The 19,065-nt window shown below is 41.7% G+C and overlaps 2 protein-coding genes across 2 annotated transcripts in view; one reads left to right on the top strand and one right to left on the bottom strand.

Annotated features, from left to right (window-relative positions):
• Window positions 1-9,419, top strand: part of LOC120552352 (collectin-12-like) — a 37,968-nt gene extending 28,549 nt beyond the window's left edge. Inside the window, exons 4-10 of the mRNA XM_039790345.1 lie at window positions 4,451-4,537; window positions 4,625-5,668; window positions 5,865-6,362; window positions 6,827-6,963; window positions 7,107-7,216; window positions 8,253-8,398; window positions 8,503-9,419. Coding sequence (XP_039646279.1) covers window positions 4,451-4,537; window positions 4,625-5,668; window positions 5,865-6,362; window positions 6,827-6,963; window positions 7,107-7,216; window positions 8,253-8,398; window positions 8,503-8,522 — 2,042 coding nt within the window. The 3' untranslated portion in view covers window positions 8,523-9,419. The remainder of the gene's footprint in view (window positions 1-4,450; window positions 4,538-4,624; window positions 5,669-5,864; window positions 6,363-6,826; window positions 6,964-7,106; window positions 7,217-8,252; window positions 8,399-8,502) is intronic.
• Window positions 9,420-9,533: 114 nt separating this feature from the next.
• Window positions 9,534-18,916, bottom strand: hacd1 (3-hydroxyacyl-CoA dehydratase 1). The gene is made up of 7 exons (XM_039790347.1): window positions 18,798-18,916; window positions 15,839-15,956; window positions 15,680-15,698; window positions 15,459-15,547; window positions 14,909-15,030; window positions 12,330-12,508; window positions 9,534-10,919 (listed from the first exon to the last, which is right to left on the bottom strand). Exons 1-7 carry the CDS (start codon window positions 18,914-18,916, stop codon window positions 10,837-10,839), a joined length of 729 nt encoding a protein of 242 aa, XP_039646281.1. The 3' UTR covers window positions 9,534-10,836.
• Window positions 18,917-19,065: the final 149 nt, after the last annotated feature.

Here is a 19,065-nt window from a genome sequence, read left to right as displayed (position 1 = left end):
TACATGCTTCGCTCTTGTTGCATTATTCATTAAGATAATTTTAAAACAGATTTCTGCAGTTCAAACAACTCTGAATTGTAGTTGAGAACGTCAGTTATGACGGCCCACGGATTAAAAAAGTGTCGGGTTGAAATCGGGCTCGGGCTCAAAATTCCAGTTAATGTGTTGGGCCGGGCCGGGCTCGGACACAACGTGCACGGGCTCGGACACAACGTGCACGGGCTCGGGCTGGGTCGGGCTTGATTTTTTGGGCCCGATCTAAGCTCTAGTATGTATACTTTTAGGTATTATTTGTCCAGGTTTTGAGATGTCCGTCTATCGGTTTCAGCTGCTAGCTCAATACAATGGATTTCAATTTTCATTAATTGAATTCATCTACAGCATCTTTGCACAGACCTCACTGTCAACTATTGTTATATGGACTATTTATTCAGTAGAAAGTACATCCAATAAAATCTGTTCCCAACATCCCGTAAATGGGACACTGATTTTCATTCAGCTCCATTGTATTGAGGTGGAGACAGAAAATGCATATTTCGTTGTAATTTCAGTGCACAGACCCTTTAAGTTTCAACCCTGATCCCCTCTCTCTGTGCTTTCTGTCTCCACTCCACAACCTTCTCTCAGTTTATTTTATGAACACCTCCAAAGCTCACTCCTCCGGGAAGGGCCTTCAGGCTTTGTGGAGCTGAACGTCCTGTTTGGCTTTTTCAAATCTTTTCCAGGTCGGGAAACGGTCTTTCGAAGAATTGAACTCTGCATGTTCCTGCTATAATTGTGCTAAACGCTCCAATATGTGACTGCGTACGTCCCCTCCTTATGTTACGGTTAAGGTTTGTGAAAGTTAACATGTTCAGGGGTTATCAAAAACAATGATGTCCCCTTACTCTCTGAGCTCAGTTAGCCCTACTTGTTCCATAGTGCATGTTTTCATGCAGGCCTAATTGATCCCAGATGAGCAGTGAGTGAACTCAGAGCAACTCCAGCAGAACCCACTAAAATTGGGTTTTTACTGGCACTGAAGCAGTGCTCTGTCAAGGGAACCACAGCTCAGGCTAAACACACTCCTAGCTCCAGATGGTTATGTAGTGAGACCCAGAGTGCTCTATGCACTTAACATGTGTGCTTCTCTCTGTCCTCCATCACGGACCCACAGAAATGTCCTCTATGTGACTCTTTTGTTTTGATGCAATTTAACCTTAGAGGTTTGGCCTGGATTCAGTGTCCTCTGTCTCCTACAGCCTGTTGTCTTGATTGACATGACCAAAAGCATGATGAGGTCATTCTTTGGACTCTGGAGGATTTAAATCCCGTTAGTTTTCCCTAAAGACAGTAAGAAAAGGGACTGGAGGAGGACATAACCTGTGCATTATACTTCACTCCCTGTGTGAATGTCCTTTTATTCTCAAACCTCTCTTGGTCTGGTATGACCAGTAGCTTATAGCAGCTAATGTTAGCAAACTTTAGTTGCTGTGTAAGTTACTGAGTCAGTTTCTGACTTTGTGACTCTTCTCTACTTGTGCTACTGTTATGCTATGCTTTAGCATTTGACAGTCAAACAGTCGAATGGTTTTTATCACAAAAGTAAAAACAAGACGTAAACACACTGTACCTCACTGGGAGACATATTTGTTTTTTTCCTGCTAGTGGTCCCATTACACTCACGCTCTTTCAGGTCGCCTAAAGAAGCCCTGACTTCTCCTTCTGGCCAGCTGCTGTTCTACTAGCTTCTGTGACTCAGTGTAATCTCTCACTGAACATTTCTTTTAGCAGTCTTTCTGAACACATTAAATGAGTCCCTAGGGTGTACTATCCATATTCTTAGACACATGTACTGCAGCACTGGCTATTAGAAGGATTTTAAGTTAAATAACAGTTAATTAGCTAACATTTTGCTTAAAGGAACACGCCGACTTATTGGGAATTTAGCTTATTCTCCGTAACCCCCAGAGTAAGACAAGTCCATACATACCCTTCTCATCTCCGTGCGTACTGTAACGTTGTCTGACGGCTCCAGCATTAGCTTAGCCCAGCACAGATCCTGCAGGTAACTGGTTCCAACTAGCCTACTGCTCTGAATTGTGACAAAAGTGACAAAATAACGTCAACATGTTCCTATTTACATGTTGTGATTTGTAGAGCCACAGCGTGTACAAAAAACAACGTAACATGAGACACAGCCATCTTCTAACCGTAAACAAACCGGGAACTATATTCTCATGTTGGCGTTATTTTATCACTTATTCGGAGCAGTAGGATTACTGGAACCATTCACCTGCCTGTTCTGTGTTGGGCTGATGCCGCTGGAGACGTCAGACAGCGTTACAGCACGCACGGAGATGAGAAGGGTATGTATCGACTTGTCTTACTCTGGGGGTTACGGTGAATAAGCTAAATTCCCAATAAGTCGGCGTGTTCCTTTCAGCATTAGTAAAAAATACCCGCAGAGGAGTTTGCTGATGCTATCCAGTCCTGAGTACTGCCTGCAGGCTACCTTTCAGGCTGCAGGTACAACCACCACCAATAGTATTATGAAAGCCGCATGTTTATGTGTAGATGCAGTTCCACTTCATTTGTAAATTTGACGTCAAGCATTTATCCTAACTCCTCTGTCCTAACAGTTGTACTTTCAGCTGTACATGAAGGTTTGAGATTGCCCTGTGGCTAAAGTATAAAATAACCAAAGCATGGAGTTTACATTTCAGTCGCTTCATAACTATTTTTACTATTTCTGACTTCATATGTATCAGGAAGCTGGATTTTACAAGACAACCCGGGCGGTTTTAAGAACCACTCACACAAGTGCTGGAAAGAGTTCAAACTGGGTACAAACCAGCTCAATTTTATAACACATAGACCTATGGGGGTTCTGCCAAAATAATGCTTTTCCTCTGCAGCCCTGTTGCAATTCCAACTTCTTTGCATGTGTGTTTTACGGTTCATTTTGCCACAGTATGATGCAATGAATCTTCCAGAATGCCAGATCATGAACAGAACATGTGGAAAAGGCCCAGGAATGTCTTGTTTGGGAGTCCGCTTGTTGTTAGTTTCAGTTTCCAGGCTAGTGCACGTCTGAGTGTCAGTGAAAGAAGCAATGTGCCCTAGATGTAGTGTATGGTTTGGTCTGTGAACGTGAAGTCAAAGTGTCTTTGTACTCTGCAATGCTGAACTGTACATTCTGTGTCTGGAAATGTGTCGCATTTCATTTGATGTGTGAACATTTCCTGTCAAACAGTAAAAGATCTTTTCTACTTCCAGTCTGCAAAAGAAAGAATACTTTTCTATTACTTTTGAAGTATTAAACCTAAAGGAATTGTTGTGATATAAAGTGTTAATTAATGAGCTTTAGAAGTGCTGGTAGGCTGACTTTGTTACCTTTGGACAGAGACAGGCTAGCTCTTTCTCCCTGTTTCCAGTCTTGCTAAGCTAAGCTAGCCGGAGGCTGGTGATAGCTTCATACTTAACTTAACTTAACTTAACTTAACTTAACGGATAGACATGAGAGAGTTAACAATCTTCTCATCTAACTCTCAGCAAATAAGCATATTCCCCAAAATGTATTGTTTTGCTATAAGTTCTATATAGATGGGATATAAACTAGTGGCTAACTGTTACACCAGGAAGGCCAATATTAGTGCTAATTGGGCCATAAATAAAAAGCTCTGCCTGCATCTTCATTTGGAGGGATGGATGGATTTGAAGAAGCTCATCTTGTCTTTCTGGTGATTTGAAAGCCTTGTGACTGGACTGTTGTCTTAACTGTTGGGAATAAACAGCTGGGGTGCAGCTTCCCAGCAGAGGAGCCCATGCAGTTCCCAGTTAGAGGATGTGTCCCCCTGGCGAAGCTGGTGGTAGAAGTGGGCTGATTCCCTGGAATCCCAGACACATTCCAGAGGAAATGAACGCTGGTGTCGCCTGTGGGGGCGTGAAGAGCCTCCCTGCCACAGCGTCTGTCTACTCCGGGCTGTCTTTGATCCGCCTGTTTACTGAAGACCCCCCCCCTCTTCCAGGTCACTTCCTGTCCCCTAGGGCCCTTGCCAGTGTCTCCCCATGTACCTCCAACCTCTGTGTCTGTCATTGACTACCCACTCCATCTTTGCTGAATCAATCTCCTGTCTCTTTCGCAGTGCCTACCTTTTTCTCTTGGTCTCTAACCCGAAATTTAGTTCCAGTCCAACTCCAAATTCTGCTTTTTCTATGTCTCGCTTCCTTCTGTCACACTCTAAATCTGTCCTATCCCATGAGATTACATTAATCGAGTCCAGCATTATTACATGCCTACAAGACATGTAGACACATCTCTTATAGTATCTGTCAGGGGTTTCCTTTCTGATCCCTTTTATATATGATGTCTGTGGTTGCAGGCAATTCTGGTCTGTTAATAAAGGACGGAGCCTGTGATGAGACTATGACACTGACCTTTATCCTACCTGTCCTGTTTTTCTTCCAGTGGTGCAAAGAGTTGACAGTGTGTCTGAAGGTATTGCAAACTATGGAGGAAAGATAAAAGCTGTTGAGACTGATTTGAAAAAGCTCGGTAAGTATCTGGGTTTAAATTGAAGTGAAAGCTACAGTGATTGCCTGAAACATTTTTGTATTTTATTGTACAAATCTCCGTCATCAGATGATCAAGCAGGGGAGAAGTCAGAGAATACCACCACAGAGATCCAGGCATTTAAGAACAACATCTGGACACTCCAGAGGCAGCTGTCTGCGGTGGAGGAACACATCCACAGCGATCAAGTTAAGCTGGGTCAGCTGCAGAGCATTGGCTCAGACATTCAGAAAAGTCAGGGCTCCATTCAGGGACTGCTGGACAGCAACACAGCCACCTTGCACTCTGTAAATGGCACCCTGCAGTCTTATGGTGGCACCATTGGGGGTCTGCAGGACGACACGGCCCGGCTGCAGAGAGAACTCCAGCAGCAGGTGAAACTTCAGGACCAGGCGCTGCTCAGCATCAGCAGCCTCAACTTCACACAGGCCCAGCAGAGAGGCCTCATTGCCGTTCTGCAGCGCTCAGTGGATGACACCAGCCAGGCCATCCAGAAAATGCGCAATGACTTTCAGAGCCTCGAGCAGAAGGCCCGGCAGGCGCACTCTGATACCGAGTGGCTTCGTAATAAGGTGGAAAACCTGCAGGTCATGGCCGGTAACACCTCGGCTCTTGCAAAAGCCAACAACGACAGCCTGGAGGAGGTGGGATCACAGCTGGCTTTCATGGCCAACCAGCTCCAGAACACCAGCAGCCTGGCTGATGCTCACGACCAGACCCTGAGGGAGATCATGGACCGGCAGAGGGACTTCGGTAACCTCACGTCCACCAAGTTTGACCGGCTGGAGGTGCGCCTGGATGAGTCGGAGCAGAGCATGGACCGCGTGACCGGCAACATCAGCTTCACCACGCAGCTCCTGGGCGCCATCAACCTCAACCTGAACGACTTGCGCATGTGCTCCGAGACCGTCGGCCGTCACTCGGACTTCTTGCTGAACCTCAACAGCAGCGTGACAGACGTGAGGACAGACGCAGACGGTCTGAGGTCCCAGCAGGAAGAGCTGGCAGCACGGGTGGACAAGGAGGTCACCAGCCTCTCTATTGTCATGGAGGAGATGAAGCTGGTGGACAACAAGCACTCCCAACTAATAACCAATTTCACTATTTTACAGGGTGAGGGATGCAGTGTTGTACTCATGAAATGTTTCTTTTAAAGTTAAAGACTTTAGTTAGATGAGAAGACCAATACTATAATATAGCTTTGGTGTCAATCTTCTCATCTAACTCTCAGCAAATAAGCATTTTTGTCAATGTGGCACTATACTTTTTAAAATATGTCCACTAGCTTACAGTTTGTCTCATTTTTCAGGTCCCCCTGGTCCCAGAGGACCAAGGGGGGACAAAGGACCTCAGGGACCATCTGGTCAGCCTGGCCAGAAGGGAGAGAAAGGGGAAAATGGTGGTCCAGGGATACGAGGACCCAGAGGAGAGCAGGGTTTCCCCGGACCATCAGGTCTGCCAGGGTTAAAAGGCCTGCCAGGCGTATCTGGCAGCCCTGGATCCAAGGGCTCCCGAGGGTCAGGAGGAAGGGCCGGACCTCCTGGAGCTAAGGGAGAGCCAGGTACTGCCGGTCTGCCTGGAAGAGACGGACAGCCTGGTCCTCAGGGGGCACAGGGCCCACCGGGTATCAGAGGCGCAATGGGACCAGCTGGTGAGCAAGGGCCAAGGGGACTGCTGGGACCAGTGGGGCCCCCGGGGCCACCAGGACCACCGGGACAACCAGGGATTCCAATCCGGGCTCCGTTAATTCCTTTGGGCCCTGTGTCTCTGCAGGATGAGGCAGTAGCTCCTACACTCTGGGACCCAGGTATGACTTTAAGTCTTATCACCAGTTTTTCAACACTATCAATTTACGAGATCCAGAAGTATTAAACTTAATCAGCTAGCATCAGTGCACATTACTCAACTAGAATATTCCCACGATGGCGTTTGTTTTTTATATAAAAAAATAATACAATATTACTCAGAATGAATGGCACGATAAAAGAATAGTTTAACATTTTGTGAAATAGCGTATTCACTTTCTTGCTGAGAGTTAGATGAGATGATTGATACCACTCTAATGTCTGTACGGTAAATGTTAGGCTAGAGCCAGCAGCTGGTTAGCTTAGCTTAGCATAAAGACTGAAAACGGGGAAAAAGCTAGCCTGGCTCTATCCAAAGGTAACAAAATCCGTACAAATTTCTTGGCAAGAAAGCAAATCAATTCCCAAAATGTCAAATCTTTTATAATGAATACTATTTAGTATAGTTTTTGACACTGTTTTACAGGATGCCCTTTTGAGTGGGTGAACTACAGAGACAAGTGCTACTTTTTCTCTAAGGACCTTCACAGTTTTGATGACGCAAAGGCAACCTGCGAATCAACGTCCGCTTCATTATTGATCATCAACGATATGGAGGAACAGGTGACTATTTTGATTGTATCATTAGCATATAAAGAATGAAATCCACTAAAATCAATATGTACTGGAAGGGAAGGTCGCACTTGCTCTGTAATGTGTGAGGTAACTTCTCAGTTGGGACTTTTTCTGTCCTCTTGTGATCTCAGAAATGGCTGAAGAAGCAGACCTTTGGAAAGGGCTACTTCTGGATGGGTCTGACCGACAGGGAGGAGGAAAACGTTTGGCGCTGGCTGGATGGGACTGAACCTGCTTTCGCGTCAGTATTAAATCAGAAAATACCTCCATCATAGGGAACATCTTATCCTGTATGGACGTAGGTGCCGTTTCTCTGATGGATATTCGGTTTCAGAGCTGTGCAAAACATTGCTTTCCAATCATAATAATTAGAAGCGGTAGGTTTTCACTTACATGAAACAACACCAAATAAACATGCAAAGTCCTGTGATATTTTCTGATTGGTTTGAAATGCAAAGCATGCAAAGCTCAACTCTCCTATTCCAGCTGCCCATTCAAACAAAACAAATTCTTTCACATTCAGAGAAGCCAATCAGAGCAGTGCACTCTCTCGCAACAAGAGCAAAAATCCAACATTTAGACAAACATTAAAGCTTACAGAACTGCACATAAAGGATAAAGATACAATAATGAAATTCATCAAACCAACAATGAATAGAATCTGAACACAGCAATATGTCATAAAAGCCTAGTTAACCTCAAAGATCTCCACTCCAAACAGACAAGCAAATCAAAAGAAATCAGATCAGGTTCAGGTTCAGGTTACTGTATTGGTACCCGTAGGTAAACTAGGTTTGCAGTCTAAGAGGCCGGACATCCTTAAAACTTTGTAGACCACCACATAACATGCAACACACAAAACATTAAAACATATAAAACAGACAATAGAACATGGATAAAAAACTGTACATGACCACACTGACTTGTGCAGTTATATGCAGAAATTCTACAGCTAGTACATGACCAAGGTGCTTGTGCGTTGTGTGCAAGTAATTCTACAGTTTGTTTAACAGAGTGATTGCCGCTGGGACAAAACTGTTTTTAAATCTTGTAGTTCTACAACCAGGGACCATTAGCCTCCGTCCAGAGGGGAGATATTGGAATTCCCTATTCAAAGGGTGTAGGCTATCTTTTCAGATGGCCATACTTCATATCATATCATATCAGATGATCCAACTTCAATTCCTGCTCTTTTCCAGCGCTGTAGTTTTCCACCAGACTCTTAGAATAAATACTGTAAATCTAAAGTGTGATCGCCCCCTGTTGTTTGCCTGCAGGAAGTGGAAGCCTGGTCAGCCTGACGACTGGGGCCATGGACATGAAATGGGAGAAGACTGTGCGGGGCTCATCCATGAAGGGTTGTGGAATGATTTCTTCTGTGAAGATCTCATAAGCTACATCTGTGAGAAGGAAATGGAGACCTGTACGTCTGTTTTTGTCTTCTTTTTTTTCCTTTCCAAATGTCACTGTATCAAGGGGGGATTTCCTCAGAGGTGTCCTAATGTCATTCTGTGTATTTTTCTGCAGCAAGATTGCCTGGATCGTAGCGATGTCTTGAAAGGGAGCTTGCAGTGAGCAGCTAGACACGTGGCACTGGTCCACCGACACGGTGCGTGGAGAGTCCATACGGAGAGAGCAAAGGGACAATTTTGAAACGAGCCCAGGGCTGCAACAGCGAACGTCTCTCCAATGCTGAAGAGACGCCTTTCTCCTCCAAAGTAAACCCAGTCCAACATCACCAGCAAGTGCAATACAGCAGGGCAATCACAGAAGGAGGACTTTTTTTTTTTTTAAAGTACCAAATCACCAATCGATTGATATATAGATATATAGATATATATATATCTATATATATATATATCTTTTTTTATGGTTATTTGAAATACATTTTATAAATCTGTATTCCACGTGCAACTGAATATCTGAATGTATATTTCATTATCCAAGTTTTGTAGGAAATTATAAATTCTATGAAGCCAAGTGGACTTACTGTTGTGCTTTTCATGACATGTAATTGCCTTAAAATGAAAAGGTGCAAAATGATGCGCAAAAAAACATGAAATGTCGCTGATATGCTATCTTTGGGGAACCTGTTATCTAACCTCATGAATGTCTATATAGCATTTTCATTTATACGAGTAGAAACCAAAGGAAATATTTACACATAAATACAGAAAAATGTCACAATCAGCTTGAGTTTTAGTTCAAGACTGAACGTTTACAGTTTAATACTCAATGTATGATACAGTATTTTGTGATTATGAGATTTATTTTTCACTATTACAGACGTACATATGTTTATGAATATGAATCTGTGGATGCTACCTACAAATATAAAATGTGCCATTTTCTGCACTCAGGTACTGTTTCCTGTTAAGAAAAACACTTAAACAACACTACAAAAGATGAAGGAAACACTCACAAATAAATATGTAAAAACTAAACGAGGTGTTTGTATTTGTTGGCTTATTTCTACATTTTTATGCAGGTCCAGATAAACAGATCTGGTAACAGATGGCTTATCTGTCTGCATAAGTGTGAAGTTCATCACAAAACTCTCCATTGTAGAATTTAGTTTATTGATTTTGCACAAAAAAGTATTTTCACATTTCTATTGTTCTTTTCTTGAAAAATAACTTTTTTCCAGCAATTTTTGTGACATTTACTTTTATTGTTTCTCTCCTCTCTAACCCAGATTATTAGCAAAAATGTTGCTTTTCTTAGATAACCATGGGCTATGCAACATTTCCTCTCAATCATTTCACATCCTGTTTTCCTACTCAATCACAGTCAATCCTTCAGCTGCACAGAAGACTGAAATGATCTTACAATAGCACCTTTAGCAGGAGGGAATCTAACTACCTTTCTATTAACACGGACATGAGATTCTTTATGTTAAAAAACAAACAACAGCGACTGAAGACTGCGAGTGCTCACAAAAATCAAAATTTTAGTCTCACCTACAGCAGTCTAGAAAAAGCTGCTACTTTTTGAAGACTCAAATCGGTTTAAGATGTTCTCTTGTAAATTAACATTTGACATAGTAAACATCAAAGCAACATAGAAGAACGCAGGAGCCAAGCAGAGAAAATGTTAAGTTTGAGCTGCGCTCTAAGTGATACATTATGTGAATAAATTAAGAAATTAAAGCTATTAACCGCTCATTTCACATTGCATCATTTACAAACATACACAAAAGAAGCAGCATATTGTCTAAATGTAGATTTATTGTTGAGGTATGATAGAACTATGAATAATTTCTCTTTTTAAACCTTGTTTTGTACAGCCACGCTTCTTCTGTATAAAATAATTTCTGTGGAATACACTTAAAAAATAAGAATGCCAATTGGGTTGGTTGGGGGATGAAGTTTGGACAACTCAGGAGACACAATTAACAATCTTCCTCCCATGTTTCATTTCACATTTTCCTGGAAGCCTCTCGTTTATCCTTCACACAGGTGTTATGACTCTGCTGTGGCTCATGTTTTTCAGTGCAACAAGGTGCAGTAAAGCTGGTGAGCGAATAAAGGACTGCGTGCTGAGACATAACTTCAAGGCTTCTGTCTCAAGCTCCAGCAACACTGGGACTGTAAACATGTTTCCAATATTACCATTCAGATAGGAATTAATCCTGTAAAGACTTAGGATCAGTTATTATTGCTCAGTACTGGTGAACTCCTTTCTTCCTGATTGTTATTGCTCTTGTTGGACAGGTCGTCATCTGTGCGGCTCTTCCCGTCCCGTACAATGAAGAACGTAACAGGCCGATGGTGCTGAAGAGGAGGTGGAGATGAAGTAGGGGGGTTGAGGGTGATGGTGGAGGCAGGCTGGCTCAAACGAAGGCATGAGGTGGTGGCTGGTCTAGTCGTCCTTCTCCACTATGACCTCCCCATGAAGCACCCTTCTCCTCTGCCGCAGCATGTGGAAGTAGAGCTGAGGAAACACTGTGGGAAAATAAAACTCGACTGAATTCCCAATGAAAAGCAGGACACCAAGAAGCATTTTCAAGACATGCAAAACTTAATGTTGTGAATAATGTTACATTCCATTGAAGAAAGTCGTTCTTATCAGTTTTATTTGTATCCTAAATTGCAACACTGTTTTCCTATCTGTGTGAACAAACCTTGGGACAATCCTTCTGCCCATCCTGACTCTTTTTTATCTTACTACACGTCATCTAAATGAATGTAGCGATTGTTAGAAAATCTGTATATCCTTGTGTGTCTCATTAAACCTTTAGAACATTGTGAACTGAAGCCTGCTTCGTGTAGCTTTGTTCTCCGAGGTCTAGATGAACCACAAAACAATCCTGATCGTATTGTTTCGCAACACTTAATATTAAATGTGTTATGTGCAATATTTATGTATTATGTATGCAATTCAATACAACATCTGAAACTACAGCAACTTTCTCAACATTTGTTCGTTATCAGCTCCTTTAAAGTACCTTTTACTGCATTGATGTTGTGCTGTATTGGATTATAGCCTACTGTTATGTTATGATCTCCATCCCCTTGTATATAACAATTTCACTCTGCACAAAGATGCTATATGTAGCATTTTAACATCAGTTAATACCATATACATTTGCAGATGTGGAATTGTGTTTTGCTGCTTTATACTGTTGCATGAAAAACAAAGATGGTCCCAGGTCTCGCAAACATTTAAAGGAATAGTTTTACGTTTTGGTAAATACGCTCATTTGTTTTTCTTGCCAAGAGTTGATTGAGAAGATATAGATAGAATATCACTCTCATGGCTGTAGGCTAAATATAAAGCTAGAGCCAGAAGATGGTTAGCCTAGCAGTGACTTCCTGGAGTCTTGTCGTCACCCCAACAAAATGAGACTCCAGAAAATCACTGCAACTCTTCGTTTTTGCTCTAAACAAACTAGATATAACGTGTTAGTGAGCTTTGAGGTGCTGGTAGATGTATTTTGTTACCTTTGGACAGAGCCAGGCTAGCTGTTTTCCTGTTTCCAGTCTTTATGCTAAGCTAAGCAAACCGTCTCCTGGCTCCATCGTCATATTTAACGTGTAGATATGAGAGTGATATCGATCCTTTCAACCAACCTCTTAGCAAGAAAAACAACACCGGTCGCAGAGTCTTTCATTGCCACAGAACAAAATTGGGGTTAAAAGGACATGTGGGATACTACACACTTGGCTCCTAAATGTTGCCATGCTTTTTAGACCCTGCTGTCACAATACCACAAAAGAGGCCATCTCTAAAGTCTCATGTAGTGGAAGATGCAAAGATGAATCATCAATAGAGGGGTCATTTATCCTGGGTCATCTTCCTCTATACGTTTTATCAAAAAGGGGAAAAGTGTGGGGAGTAAAAACGCTCCTTACGTGGGATGTAGGACAACATGGCGATGATTAGGCAGTAGTAGTAGTCGAACGACACGTTATACTTGTTGGGGAGCCTCATGGAGTACATTCCAGATCTGCGGACGAACGGCAGAGCAGCATAAATGGTCAGCAGTTCTCCGGCGACTCCCAGGGGATACAAGACGATGAAGAGATTGTATCTGGGAAGGAAAAGATGTCTGCAGTCACACACGTGCAACTAACACTCCTGCAGTATAAGTTTGCGAATGTTGGTTACTCACATGGTTAGATGTCTACACACACAATCTACACTCAAACTGTAACAGTGCAAACTTTAGAGGATGAGTTTAACAATCAAGGCATGCTCCTTAAAATCTTCTTTTAAATTGTAAGTACACTCACGCACAGTTAGCATAAGCAACCATTCATAGGGGTTTTCTGGTTTTCTCCCTGGTCTAATATCATGTTTTAAACCTGCTTTAGACCGGTAATCAGACACAATCAATTCAGTCCTTTTCATATTTTGTTAAACTGTGCCGTTTTCCTGGAGTTGGTGCACTGCACTTCTGACAACTTTTAACATTTGAGACTTAAACGTTGGCAGCCAAACAGCAACTGACAAGTCAAGAAGCTACAAAAATCACGTCGACGTCCATGTTTGCTTATGATTAATTTTACTTGGGTTTGAATTCCCAACATTGATAAGGTATTCAATGCTGAGCCAGCCTTCAATCATGGATATTGAGGATTCACCACCACAAAAATGGAAAAAGGAAAGCCATTCCATCAATGGGGAGCCAAGACAAAGAAGTTGAGGTAAAGTAGAATGACATCCAGGTCATCCAAAAAGGGGAACTAACTCCCTAAAATCTATAGAGTGCCTCTATACTACGCATTTAAAAAAAGCCACTACTGACGATGGGCGCTGACTAAAACCTGGACAGGGAGCTGGGTATGCCTTGTGAAAAGGGATGTGATTTGGCAGATGTTGTAGTGGGCAAAGCTGCAGGATCAGGTTGTGGCTGCAGTTTGAGCCTTTAACAACTGTCACTAGGCTAAATGGTTGATTACTACAGTGACAATGGATACATTTTTGATTAAACGTAGACGCTTAAATGCATGCACACACAGTTGAAGAAAGTTGGCTTTACTTTATAACTTGGTAAACAAATCTGGGAATGCGACATAAAAATATGTTTCCGAATGTGTTATAAAATCACAAAAGTTCAGAATAGAGCTGCTCTTCATAAAATCATTCACAATCTTCTTGGCTTTCTGTTACAACTGCCTGTCACACATAATTGTGACGTGCCTGCCTCTCTTTGTGACAACACACAGTCTCTATTATGATATATGGCATGACTCAGGGCAGTAGAAATCCTGTATTTAGTTGAGACCACAGCAAAGGCTCGGGGGAGCGTCTCAGCGGATGTGAGAGAAAAGTTGGGTGAACATTCCGTGACCAAAACAGATGGTCTTAAAAACATGAGCAGCTGAACATGAGCCCCTCTGGGGGGGGTCTCCTTCATGCTTAAAGACAGCAGTTAAGGGCGGGGGGCAGGGAGGAGAGTGGCATTCGATATATGAAAAATCAAAACCCAAAACAAAAGAGTAACTGGCAAAAAACTGACAATCCTACGACGCACTGAAGTAGCAGAAAAATTCACATTCTTCTGGTGAACCTCTGTCTGCAGAGACAGAACAGTGTCTCACCTAGTGAATGACTTGATGCGAAATGTAAACGTCACTATTCTGAAGTGAGATAGTCTCTCTCTTGGCTGTGAGAGGCCAAGCCTGTGTTGGACAGCTATCAATGTGTACAGCTGACGTTCCTCCCGACGGCTCCAGTTTCAGCTGAGCTACTGTAGCAGAGAGACTGCCACGTCACAAGTGCTCTTCATACAGTAGTACGCAGACATTATGTCACTCTAGAGCTGAGAAACGTGTTGATCGTCATCACAGTTCACTGATAATCATGACAGTGGTTTCATGTTTCATGTTTTTTTGTGCTGATAATCAAGTCTTTGACATTAAAACAACAATTTTTGGATTGCTTTTTTTTGAGTAAGTACATCGATGCAATTATCGATCATACTTCAATCTAGTTTTTTTTTAATAATTATTAAAACATCTAAATAAGCGCTAAAATGATTAAATGTCAACTGTAACTTTCTTTTTCTCCAACATCAGTCATGTTAGCCTTTGGTTCATCCACCATTGACAAGAGAATGGCTAATGAGGTGCTAATCAATAAACACACACATGCTTCTCCCCTCTGTGTGAGTTAGTAACAACTGTTACACACACACACACACACACACACACACACACACACACACACACACACACACACACACACACACACACACACACACACACACACACACACACACACACACACACACACACACACACACACACACACACACACACACACACACGGCTGCACTACTTCCTGATGTAAAGCCGGTCTAGGCCCGGGGAGGGCTGCATGCCAGATGTGAAATCGCCAGATCAGTGCCGACATGCTCAGATAACAATGTCCGACACAGTAATGACAGTTAAAGCTCATCCCAGCCACGGGGTAATGGCATCTCCACCTGGCCCATTTGATGAAGTACGGCAGGTGGTGGAGCAGGTTGAATGTGTAGTAGGAATATCTGGTAATCTCTGTGATCGTCCACACAACCAGGAATAGGATTACGCTTTCTTCATTCTGGATCTTCATTTAAATCGTGAAAAAAATGGCAAATATACAGAGGAAGGAGAAAGTAACTTGTTTAGATGAGTCAAACCAGATAAGTGCAAATGTGGGACAGCAATGATTGTAAATACAAAACAAATAAAACTATAATAAAGCACATGGGTTCTTGCCATTTTCATGTAACAGATGCTTAAAATAGACAGAAGAAAATGTCCAGTAAACCCTACGAGACCTTTTGTTAAGGAATGCTATTAATATGTATGCTGTGTGTGTGTAAAGTTAATAATATTGAAGTGAAGTTTGTGATTAAAATAGTAATTATTGTGGCTTTTTTTCAGACAGCAAAGAAAGTAACCAAAAATTATGCAATTCTTCATTCTATTTTGCTTGTACAACTAAATAAAACCACAGTAGCAGAAGAGTCTGTGCTGTGCTGTGATTGTCACCTGTCTGATGCTGTTGGTGATGAACCAAACCATGAAAATCCGTGAACACACTTGCACCCCGGTTACAATCACTGAAGTCCTCACAATCCCTGCAGCAGAGCAGGAGAAATAAAACAACAACTGTTACAGCTGCAGAGATGGTGGCACAATAATATACGTGTTTATATATGTGTTTATATTTTAACAGAAATTATAAGTCATAAACAAAAATCATCCCATACCGATGGCACAATGTCCCACCTGTAAGACAAGAAACATAAAAATCGATTAATTACCCTCATCTACAGTACCTAATTAAAATCATTGTCATTTCTCACTGTAACAAAGTATTTTATCAGGTCATGCTACGACAGCAAACACTATTCCACTCAAATTCTTACCTCAACTAATGCAAAGGTCTGGAAAAACTTGAGTGTCCTTGCTATACTTCTGTACAAACCCTTTCGTGTGCCTTTCTGGATGTAGAAGCGCATCATTGCCATGGCCAAAACCAGCCACCTGCAGAAAGAAAACAATACATTACATAATGGCACCACTTAGTGCAAGATGGATGGTGAAAGAGTTTCCTGTGTCCCTGGTAGAAACTGAAAACCGTGTTATTAAGCTCTGCATATATTGTGCACAGTGTACATTTTGACATGGCAAATGCTCTTTTTTTTTAAAACTCAAACTCTAAACCTACTGCATCTTCTCACAGCTCTGTTACATGCACTTTCCTGCGTCTGACAACCGCTGAGGACATTTTATCTGGCTCCACGTTATGCACAGTTCGAGCAGCAGCAAACTTGTTACTGCCCTACAGCGACAATAGATATTTAGTGGTAACTATTGACTTGATAAAACAAGGCATAATGGCATAATTACACTGGTAAAATCATGGCTAAAGTTTGAGACGACAAAAGTGTTTTGTGTTTCAATTTTATACTTTCACAAAAAGAAAAGATGTGGCATTACACATAATCTACTACAGTAGAAGCATAACAAAGAGCCCATGGTATTATACATCAAAAGTTAATCTAACTACCCATTAGTCCTTGCAACATTTGTGACTTTTGTAAAACATATTAGCATATTAACACATTTCCAAAAACTTAACCCTCATCCCAATTTCAGCAGTTTCAAGTTTAAAAGAGTTGTACTTAAATTATTTTCATTTTCTCTACAATTCTCCTTTATGACAAACACGTCAACAGTAACCAACCCTTCGTATGAGACGATGTAAAAATGATATTCCTTCACTTAGACTTGAAAATGTCTGAGTAAAGGCAGCTAAACAGCTGGGGGGTGCTCCTGAACTCATGTGGATGTATGTAAAGTGAAAGTGAAATACTACCAAAATGTAATCCAGGTGTAACATTCAAAAATCCTTTGAACAAAATTGTTGCGTCGTCTCCCTCTCTGAACCAACTTAGCAACATACAAAACAGAATCAAAGTGAAGCTAAACAGGAGGAGACTCTTTATAACAAACTACAAAACGATTATCTCACATAACTGTTAACGGGATCAATTAACAACCTAAAGAGTTAATGGCTGGAATGGATACAGGGCTGCAACTCATTGATTAATCTGCTGATTATTTTCTCAATTAATTGTTTTGACTAAATATTACCAAAAAAGTAATACGAAAAAGGTCTATTATACTGTCTTAGAGCAACATCTTCAAGTTCCTATTTTGCTTAACACAATGACCTATCAGCTCTATTGGATACTTAAAATGTGGGCTGCTCTGATGAATTGTGTTCTGTATCATGTTATTTGTTTAAGTGAAAACCAGTTCAGTTGATGTCAGTGTGATCATTACACGTGAGGTCAAACTCTAGATAGCCCCAAGGTTAGCTGGCATATTGAAATCATCTCTTCAGAATCAGACAGACATTGTTTTTGCATATATTCAAACAAAACTTTATATGTTTATATATATATATATATAAGAATAACAATCATTTTAAAATAAATCTCACAATATGATGCATATTGTAGAAGTTAATGATGACATGTTTGTATGACTATAAAAGTATTGATCCCTGCATGTTGTGTTGATGTACCTCAACATTAGCCTAATGCCTTAATTGCAGTGTTGGAATATAACTAAGAACATTTACTGTAGTAATGCATTATTTATTAATAATGTAATAAAGAGTAGTATAACAGACACTGGGCCATGTTTCAATGCATTGAGTAGGCCTACATTAACTTTTAATACTTTACTACACTTTTCTAGCATTTTCCTGCTTATACTTTTACATGAGTAACGTTTTAAATGCAGGACTTTTAGTTGTAACAGAGTATCTCTAGACTGTGGTATTGTTACAATTACTGAAGTAAAAGTACTTTTCCCACCACTGCAAACTTTAGGCACGTCGTCTAATAGGGCTGGGCGATAGGGAGAAAATCAGATATCACGATATTCTTGACCAAATACCTCGATATTGAGGCGATATTCTAGGGTTGACAATTGGTGCTTTAACAAAATATCTTCACACTTAGATTTTAGATAAATAATCATCAGTAATGTGGACATAATGTCTAAGTGGGGAAAAGGCAAATAATAGAACAGCTAGAACAGTCTGGTAAGTTCAGAAAAGTACATCACTTTACTGTAATGCAGCCTTTAAAACCAGTAAAAGACAACACCTATGTCATATCACGATATTACCATATCCAAAATCTAAGACGATATCTAGTCTCATATCACGATATTGATATAATATCGATATATTGCCCAGCCCTATCGTCTAATCATTATTGATCCGGAGAGTGCCACTGATCGGACAGAGCTGTTATTCATAGCTGAAGTGACATGAGCAACAAGTATCGATTCCCATCTGTTTGTCCTGTCAGTTTATCATATAGCCTAAACACGATACGAAATGCTCTGTTTGAAACTCACAAATGTTATGTTGTTATTAAAAAATCTGCCCATTGAGCATTTCAGTGTCCCAGACCTGAGCTCCAGTGTCAGCGCACTCCGGCTATACTTATCACTGCAACTGTCTGCCGCACTGTGGGCCTTGACGCTGACACCATCCAGTCAGCCCTATTTGGACACGGCTGCAGCGCAAGCCTGTCACTTTAACCAAACGCCATTCATTCATTTTCTGACACTCGCACAGATACCCCTTATATTTCTATATATTTTAAAATATCAAATGGTTTACTCAAGTGTTCCCCAACTCGTGTGAGCTGCTAAACTGAGCGAGCTGAACAGGCACTTTCGGCTTGCCACAGAGACACTGTAGTCCTATAAACAGCAACACGCGCTTACAGTTTTTTAGGGAGCGGCTAACTTATAGACTTTTCTTATTAATAGCCGGGCGGGGCGGATAAACGCACGTACCCGGCGGTCATGGCGATGTTGTAGAAAGTGAGCCATGCGGTAGCGAGGGCGCTTTTCGTTTTCTTCTTGTTGTTGTTTTCCTTCTCCTCAACCGTGCCGTCCTCCTCGCTGTACGCCATGGTACCGGGGGCAGGGTGGGGAAGTCAGGAAGGGAGCTGACAGCTGGGGCTGGTAGGGAGGGGAGCAGTAATGGTCATCCATCCTGCTCCCCTATCTCGCGGGACTAGTGCAACAAGTGCGTGGCCTGCCGGTGGGCCAGGAGCTATTA

This window comes from Perca fluviatilis, chromosome 22 (genome assembly GCF_010015445.1).
Source record: "Perca fluviatilis chromosome 22, GENO_Pfluv_1.0, whole genome shotgun sequence".
Taxonomy (NCBI): Eukaryota; Metazoa; Chordata; class Actinopteri; order Perciformes; family Percidae; genus Perca; species Perca fluviatilis.
The sequence above is the reverse complement of the archived record's forward strand: the minus strand, read 5'-3'. Positions and strand labels throughout refer to the sequence as shown.

Coding starts and splice junctions, on each gene's coding strand:
- hacd1 (XM_039790347.1), bottom strand. CDS start 18,916: ATGGCGTACAGCGAGGAGGACGGCACGGTTGAGGAGAAGGAAAACAAC. Junction 15,031..15,458: donor TCACCAACAGCATCAGACAG/GTGACAATCACA, acceptor ATTTAAATGAAG/ATCCAGAATGAAGAAAGCGT. Junction 12,509..14,908: donor TACTTCATCAAATGGGCCAG/GTGGAGATGCCA, acceptor TTTCCTTCCCAG/ATACAATCTCTTCATCGTCT.